The 8,928-nt window shown below is 47.4% G+C and overlaps 1 protein-coding gene across 2 annotated transcripts; it reads right to left on the bottom strand.

Annotated features, from left to right (window-relative positions):
- Positions 1-2,725: 2,725 nt before the first annotated feature.
- fgb (fibrinogen beta chain) lies at positions 2,726-6,071 on the bottom strand. 2 transcript variants are annotated; one of them, XM_072697852.1, is made up of 7 exons: positions 5,961-6,071; positions 5,339-5,542; positions 4,669-4,852; positions 4,239-4,580; positions 3,832-3,954; positions 3,375-3,660; positions 2,726-3,290 (listed from the first exon to the last, which is right to left on the bottom strand). In XM_072697852.1, exons 1-7 carry the CDS (start codon positions 6,036-6,038, stop codon positions 3,062-3,064), a joined length of 1,446 nt encoding a protein of 481 aa, XP_072553953.1. In that variant the 5' UTR covers positions 6,039-6,071; the 3' UTR covers positions 2,726-3,061. The 2 variants fall into 2 exon arrangements, with proteins under 2 accessions (XP_072553953.1, XP_072553952.1); XM_072697851.1 differs by lacking the exon at positions 5,961-6,071 and having other exon boundaries at positions 5,339-5,750.
- Between the last annotated feature and the right edge of the window lie 2,857 nt (positions 6,072-8,928).

Here is an 8,928-nt window from a genome sequence, read left to right as displayed (position 1 = left end):
GTATAGTGGGTAGCTCTGTGGCACAGTGGGTAACATAGTGCTGTAGAAGGTAACATTACGGTATAGTGGGTAGCTCTGTGGAGCAGTGGGTAACATAGTGCTGTAGTTGGTAACATTACGGTGTAGTGGGTAGCCCTGTGGTGCAGTGGGTAACATTACGGTATAGTGGGTAGCTCTGTGGCACAGTGGGTAACATAGTGCTGTAGTAGGTAACATTACGGTATAGTGGGTAGCTCTGTGGCACAGTGGGTAACATAGTGCTGTAGTAGGTAACATTACGGTATAGTGGGTAGCTCTGTGGAGCAGTGGGTAACATAGTGCTGTAGTAGGTAACATTACGGTATAGTGGGTAGCTCTGTGGCGCAGTGGGTAACATAGTGCTGTAGTTGGTAACATTACGGTATAGTGGGTAGCTCTGTGGAGCAGTGGGTAACATAGTGCTGTAGTTGGTAACATTACGGTGTAGTGGGTAGCCCTGTGGTGCAGTGGGTAACATTACGGTATAGTGGGTAGCTCTGTGGCGCAGTGGGTAACATAGTGCTGTAGAAGGTAACATTACGGTATAGTGGGTAGCCCTGTGGTGCAGTGGGTAACATTACGGTATAGTGGGTAGCTCTGTGGAGCAGTGGGTAACATAGTGCTGTAGTAGGTAACATTGTGGTGTAGCGGGTAGCCCTGTGGTGCAGTGGGTAACATTACGGTATAGTGGGTAGCTCTGTGGCGCAGTGGGTAACATAGTGCTGTAGTAGGTAACATTACGGTGTAGTGGGTAGCCCTGTGGAGCAGTGGGTAACATAGTGCTGTAGTAGGTAACATTGTGGTGTAGCCCTGTGGTGCAGTGGGTAACATTACGGTATAGTGGGTAGCTCTGTGGCGCAGTGGGTAACATAGTGCTGTAGTAGGTAACATTACGGTATAATGGGTAGCTCTGTGGAGCAGTGGGTAACATAGTGCTGTAGTAGGTAACATTACGGTGTAGCGGGTAGCCCTGTGGTGCAGTGGGTAACATTACGGTATAGTGGGTAGCTCTGTGGCGCAGTGGGTAACATAGTGCTGTAGTAGGTAACATTACGGTATAGTGGGTAGCTCTGTGGCGCAGTGGGTAACATAGTGCTGTAGTAGGTAACATTACGGTGTAGCGGGTAGCCCTGTGGTGCAGTGGGTAACATTACGGTATAGTGGGTAGCTCTGTGGAGCAGTGGGTAACATAGTGCTGTAGTAGGTAACATTACGGTGTAGCGGGTAGCCCTGTGGTGCAGTGGGTAACATTACGGTATAGTGGGTAGCTCTGTGGAGCAGTGGGTAACATAGTGCTGTAGTAGGTAACATTACGGTATAATGGGTAGCTCTGTGGCGCAGTGGGTAACATAGTGCTGTAGTAGGTAACATTACGGTATAGTGGGTAGCTCTGTGGTGCAGTGGGTAACATAGTGCTGTAGTAGTTAACATTACGGTATAGTGGGTAGCTCTGTGGTGCAGTGGGTAACATAGTGCTGTAGTAGGTAACATTACGGTGTAGCGGGTAGCCCTGTGGTGCAGTGGGTAACATTACGGTATAGTGGGTAGCCCTGTGGCACAGTGGGTAACATAGTGCTGTAGTAGGTAACATTACGGTGTAGCGGGTAGCCCTGTGGTGCAGTGGGTAACATTACGGTATAGTGGGTAGCTCTGTGGAGCAGTGGGTAACATAGTGCTGTAGTAGGTAACATTACGGTATAATGGGTAGCTCTGTGGCGCAGTGGGTAACATAGTGCTGTAGTAGGTAACATTACGGTATAGTGGGTAGCTCTGTGGTGCAGTGGGTAACATAGTGCTGTAGTAGTTAACATTACGGTATAGTGGGTAGCTCTGTGGAGCAGTGGGTAACATAGTGCTGTAGTAGGTAACATTGTGGTATAGCGGGTAGTCCTGCATGGGTTAGAATCCCACTCCATTTGTGGAGTTCATATGTTGTTCCTGCGTCGTATGCATTTCCTCCACATAGTCCGGAGTTCTGCATCAGTCCAAAAGCATGCATTTAGGAGAGCAGGCCGTGCATATGCCTTATGTTGTTAGGTATGGGTTAATTAACGGCCCTGCACACAACCCTGCTTAGGCTAAGCGGCTGGAAGATGGATTAGGACAGATTAATAAAGCTGACCTGCAGAGTGATTGTTGCTTTGTGGAGACACAGACGTTCATGTCTAATTTCTGTGTGTATCCCCTCACTGATGAAGCTACTTACCAAAATGATGTACTCAGAATGTTATCTGTAATACCATTAGCATTGAGGGAGTATTCAACACTCATCTCTAACTCTTTTGAAATGTTGTTAATGGGAGTTTTGGCTGCCATTTCATATGACAGGCACGTTTATCTTTATTAATATTAATGGTGCCAGCAAGTAGACTATATGGCAGGCATCTAGATAGCAAAATGCCATATTCTGGACAACTAACCTTTGTTCTTAGAGATACATCATAACTTTTGAAGACTTTTGTCCTTCATCTCAGCTCAGACAAGTTTCAGACTACAATGCATTTGACTGCAGGATGTTATTGATAATTTTCCAAAGGAACCAAAATGGTCAACAACCATTAGGTGTTACCCCCAAACACTAAAGTTCTGTGGTCATAACTTCAGGTTACGAACATTCACTTGGAAATGCTTTGCTAATTGCTTTGCTATCTATATATATGCATGTATATAAATACTGTGAGATCTGAAAATCAAACAGCACATGTAATTCAAATGATCTTCAACAAATTTTATTGAGCAGAGGAACAAAATTGCTTCTTCGGAGGAGTCACACATTTTAAAAAGGTCCTCTTGTATTTTAAATGTTTTTTATTTTTAAATAAAAATTGCTGGACAATAAATCTGCCAAGCATGTTTTGTTTTCATTCATTCAGTGTTGCTTTTAATGCCTTTGAAATATTATTTAAAAATTCTGTGTCGGCACACTTTATCCTTGAGCTGCAGTTTCCAATGTCATGGTTGGCCATCCTTTTTTTGCAGGCACATGGTTGGCCAACCTTTTTTGCAGGCACATGGTAGGGCAGCCTGCGCTACATGCTGACTATCAAGAGGCGAAAAATGGCCTGATCTTCATGCTGATAGTCTTCAAGGAATACCAGGATCCCTTCCAGTTCATCCACACGATGCCGTCATCTGTGCCGTGCTTGGCCATCTGCTTGGTATAGGCCCCTCCCCAGTAGTACCGGCCATTGGGGTTGCTTGAGTGGCAGCGATTGTACCACCAGCCCCCGCCGTCTTCTTTGGAGCACTGCTTGGACGGGTCCCCGGGCAGCCTGGAGAGAGACACGGTCACCCCATCAACAGGGATGAAGGCTCCAGAAGGTCTTTGAGCAGCACGTCCTCCCCTCTGTACTTACCAGTTGTCATTGTCTCTGTCGTAGGTGCTGAACATCATGCCGTTGTGTATCGTCATGGTCCGGTTCTCGCCCACCAGCTCCCGGGCCCCCGTCAGGAGGGTATCTCCAGCGGTGCCAGAGTAGCCAGCCACGGCCAGCTGGTAGTTGGTGTTCTCCCCCTGCACGGTGAACTGCTGGTACCTAGCTTGGACGCGAGCGCCAGACCAGTCGGTCATCTCATACAGGATCTCAGTTGGACCGATCTTGGTGAGCTGACTGATCCGGTCGTTGCCCAGCCAGTATTCTCCTAAGAAGATGAGAACATCATACATTTTTGTATAGAACAAGAATTATAGATATTTCATATTGACTCATATTACATGTAGTACATGCTACATCTGAAAATAAGCAAGGAGGAATATACAAGAAGAAGTCATTTTGTGGTGTTTTTATTCCATTGTAGCGGGTTTATCATCACCTGGGATTTTGCCGAATCCTTTTGTGTCCGCAGATGCGATGTTTCCAAACCCAGACCTGTAATCATCCCACCTTCTACCAAAGTCCACACTACCATCTTGCCGGTTCTGGATCAAGGTCCAGCCTTGGGAAGGAACAGCCCCATTAGCAAGCCTTAAGCTAACGTACAGCACGACGTGGGCTATCACAACACAAGGAGCTGCCCATAAGGATTAGATGTCTACAGCAGATTTGCCCAATCCAGTCCTTGGGGATCCACAGACAGTCCATGTTTTTGCTCCCTCTTAGCTACCTGCCCGGACATGAGAGGAAGCAAAAATGTGGACTGTCTGGCAGGGAGCTAGGAGAGAGCAAAGCTGTGGATCCCTGAGTACTGGGCTGGGTAACACTGTGATAGAGTAACTGTACCTCCATCAAGAGTGGTCATGTCGCAGTAGACCTTGTAGGGCTTGAAGAAGGAATCTGGCTGGATGAGATACATCTCGGAGGCGACTCCTCCCTTGCGGTAGATGTCCTCGCACTCCTTGCCGGAGACCACAGGGATGGGGTACGAGACAGTACATCGCTTGTTGCACTTCTCCCTCTGGGCCAAGATGGCTGACTCGATCTTCTGGATTTTTCCGCGCACGCTCTCCAGCACTTGCTGGAGGATGCGGATGTTGGACGGGAAGCTGGTGTCAATGGTGTCCTTGATGAAGGCGTGCTGCTGCTCCAGGTCACCTGTGTACTCGCCGACGACGTTCCCGTTATCTGAAAGGCGAGGGTGGACACCATGGTAAATGACACGGCAGTGATATGCTGCGGTGGGGGTGGGGTATTCTTTTATGCGAGCCCTTACCGTCGGTCAGACGCTGCCTCTCGCGCACCTGCGACGACAGGCTGTCCACGTAGCGGTAAATATTGTTAGAGGACCTGGACAGGTCAGTCACGTCCCGTCGGAGCTCAAGGATGGTCCCTTTAATGTTCTTTTCTTGTTTCAATATGACGGTTTTAAGTTCGCACCCCGTTGGACATAAAACCCCCTGAAAAATTAAAATGCAAAACCAAAAACTTTCAAGCTATGATTTAACTGTTTTACCCATATTCCAGTAAGGATATTTTATTGGAAAACAGCCCCGAATGAAAATTCCTTCTCTACCTATGACTGTGCCTCTGCAGTTGTTGCTCCGACTCTTAGGAATAGTTTTCCATTTCAGATCAGATCAGCTCCATCAATCACGGTTTTAAATCCGGATTAACAACATATTTTTACTCAATAGCATTTGCATCTTGGATGTTAGTGTTGCATGTCATTAGATTGGATTTTACAGTTGGATTCTCTGTATAGTGATTGTCGTTATTGGATTTACTATTATAAATTTTATGGTAGGATGTTATGTATAAGGTCTATTTACTGTGTTGTACTGCACTTTGGTTTTGTTAAATAAATGTGTTTTATAAATAAAATGATTTGACTGGTCAAAGAGGGAGAAGCCTTGGACCCAAGTCACTGGGAGAGGCGAGCTCACCATCTGCTCCGACGCGTGGGTGCAGCCGCCGGAGTCGGGCTGCTCCTCCTTCTGCTGCTGCTGCGGCGTGCGCACGGGGGCGGGGGTGGGCCGGCCGCGGTACGTGGAGCCACCGCTGACGGGTGGGGCGGCCGGCGGGGGCACGTTGTAGCGTTCCCTGCCCGTCATGGCAGGTCTGTGACCCCTCGGGTTCAGCGGGTTGGTCTGAGGCGGCAGAGAGGCTCGCGTGTGAGAGCGGCCGCAGCCAGCCACGGCTGGTCGCATTACAGGCATCATTGCCACGGCTGGTCGCATTACAGGCATCATTGCCACGGCTGGTCGCATTACAGGCATCATTGCCACGGCTGGTCGCATTACAGGCATCATTGCCACGGCTGGTCGCATTACAGGCATCATTTTTGTATTAGACAAAGACACAAGTATTACCGTAGTGACAGAAAATCAAACCAAATTCTTACCCCTGTGTCATCCTGAAAGACAAAAGAGACACATAGACCTTTATTAGCCAAAACCACAAATTGCTACAAGTAGCACAAGCTAACAGGATTATTAAAGCTGTATTTAATGTAGAGAGGTACCAGCAGAATGTTGATTCCCGCCATTCAGAGAGAGGAGCGTTTACCTCATCGTTGTCGTAGTCCGTGTCTGTGGAGCACAGGACTCCGTAAACGCAAAGGTGAAGGAGCAGCAGCCACTTCATGGTGGAGAGAAGATCAGCAAAGATGTGGCGCCCTCCAGCTCCCCAGTGTGTATATATACATCGATATCCACCCAGGGGGCGTCAGCAAACGCCTCTCCCGGGGTTTTGTAATGGGTGGATTGCAGGACAGCAGCTGAATGTTTAACTCCGAACGTTAAAACATCAGCAAGATCAGGGCAAAGTTGAGCAGGACTTTTGGGAAACAACTATCTGACTGTGTATTGACTCACCGCAGTGTAAATATCCACTCCTCAAATATCCTGTGAGTATGCATGTCAGCATAGGATCAGGATAAATTCAAACATACCCTGTGATGGACCAGCATCCAGTCCAGGGTGTACCCCGGCCCCGTGCCCTGTGACGGACCGGCATCCCGTCCAGGGTGTACCCCAGCCCCGTGCCCTGCGACAGACCGGCATCCCGTCCAGGGTGTACCCCGGCCCCGTGCCCTGCGACAGACCGGCATCCCGTCCAGGGTGTACCCCAGCCCCGTGCCCTGCGACGGACCGGCATCCCGTCCAGGGTGTACCCCAGCCCCGTGCCCTGCGAGGGTCCGGCATCCCGCCCAGGGTGTACCCCGGCCCTGTGCCCTGTGATGGACTGGCATCCCATTCAGGGTGTACCCCAGCCCTGTGCCCTGTGACGGACCGGCATCCCGTCCAGGGTGTACCCCGGCCATGTGCCCTGCGAGGGACCGGCATCCCGTCCAGAGTGTACCCCAGCTCCGTGTCCTGTGACAGATTGGATTGGGTCCATGTCCCCTGTGACCCTGACCAGGATGAGTGGTTAGAATATCGATCAATGATTGCATGAAAAATACAATAAATAAAGACACATTGTAAACTAGACAAAACATGAGTCAGTGACTTTGCTTAGTAAACAAATTTAACCAACAACCCCACCGAAGTTCAACTACTATCACAGCCAGACCAACCTGATCAAAGTTAAACAGAAACTTTGTCCTGTTTAACTGAACTGAGGCAAACTCAGCAATACTTCTCGTCTGTAACCTATAAATACATGTATTTTAGTCAAATGTTAAACTTCAGACCTTCGGTCTAGTTGCATAATATTACAATTACATGACACAAAATAACATACAAAGTTTGCTAGCAAATGAAACTCCAGGGTACGTAAGATAACACTCAAATAATTTTTTGTTATCATTCTATTATTAGTTTTTAACATGTTGCTACATTTTTAGGTCAGTCGCCTAGTCGATAAGAAGGCACGCATCCATCGGTTGTCTTGGGGGTGTGGGGGGGTGTCCTCAGACTATGGCAGGAAGTGACAAGGCACACAGAGAACAGAACTGAGATGAAAACCCCAGACCTTCAAGGCTTGAAGCACCAGTGTTCCCCTCTGAGCCACTATGCAACATATTAAAGATTCATCCCTGTATCCGTCATTTTACCAGAGGTGGAAATTTCAGGTCCAGAAAGTAAAAATCCAGACCATGATTTTGTTTCAACCAACCAGCTGATTACTCTGTAGCAGTGACTCTTCATACTCAATTGGTTGATCGAAACAAAATCCTGGTCTGGATTTTTACTTTCTGGACCTGAAATTTCCACCTCTGTATTTTACTGGGATATTTTACTGAATAATATCCTGAGAACAAAGATGACGATCAGACGTCAGTGTCATTAAGTCACTGTTTACTTAAAAATTCAGAATTTACACTTTATTCTTAAAAACGTCCAGAGGAGACCACGCCCCCAGACACCCCCAGAAAGGACTAACACTTTTGACTGTATTTTAAAAGCTCTTCCTACAGCCCAGTTATTACCCGAGTAAAAATGTAGCTGAAAAGCAGAGGTTTTCAGCATAGAATTCAGCTTATGATTCACTCTGACAGATACTGTGTCCGATGACACCATGTGACCTGTGGGTGGCAGTGCAGACACACATTTCTGTGCCATGAAGGATCCTGCAGGAATAAGCAGCAGGTTAATGGAGTAGGAAAATCAAGGCAAGGATCGTTTTGTACTTGTCTGAATTTGGAAGGGGTCAGGTTTGATAATTCTACCCTTAGAGGGCTACAGCTGCTTTAATAACCTGATTTTAAGCCTTTAGTTTTGCAGTGTCACCCCTGCAGTATCAACCCCCCCCCCCCCCCCCCCCCTTCAGATTATTGTAAGTTTACAGGTTGGTATCCGCTTGTGTGATGCCCATGAGTGTACCAAAAAGAAATGAGATATGACACAGGGCTATTAGTGGGTAGAATAGCATTAAGATAACATGTCACGTTTTACAGCAGCCGAAGAAGCTTCTGCCATCCTGTCAGATTAAGGAGGATTTTTTAAAACTACTTATTTTGCAAGACGTCAGCTGATGTAACTATCTTCACGTCATTGCTGGTGTCTGTTATCAGAGCGCTCTGTCGGGGGACTGGCCTCTGCTCAAAGACCTCTTTAAATCTTCAGCTTGGTTGTCAACATGAATGTGAATGTCTGCGTACAATGGCACTACGGTAAGGTGCGTGTGAACTGTCCGGTGGGCTTCCGTGCTTCATCAGCGTGCTGCGGAAATGAACATTGTTCTTGAAGCGCTGCCAGGTAAACTGGCCGGTAAGTCAGGCAGCCTTTATTTTAATTGTATTACATTTCTGTAAACTGTAATCTCACGGTTTATTTGACGTCCACATTGTAAAAGCTCACGGCTACTTTACAAGGTGTAATTGGACCAAAGTCAGACCTTTTTATGAACTGTGTATGAAGCTTGTATTTAACCATAAAAACAAACTTAAACAGTTCAAAGTAACTGATTCAACATTTTAATATCCATCCATCCTCTCAACTGCTTATCCTATTCCGAATAGCGGGGTGGGGGGGGGGGGCTTCATCTCATCTTCAATTCATTACAGGGCACAGTCACACTCCTGTCACTC

This window comes from Paramormyrops kingsleyae, chromosome 12 (genome assembly GCF_048594095.1).
Source record: "Paramormyrops kingsleyae isolate MSU_618 chromosome 12, PKINGS_0.4, whole genome shotgun sequence".
Classification (NCBI taxonomy): domain Eukaryota; kingdom Metazoa; phylum Chordata; class Actinopteri; order Osteoglossiformes; family Mormyridae; genus Paramormyrops; species Paramormyrops kingsleyae.
Note: the sequence above shows the minus strand (reverse complement) of the source record. Positions and strands in the feature narration are given on the sequence as shown.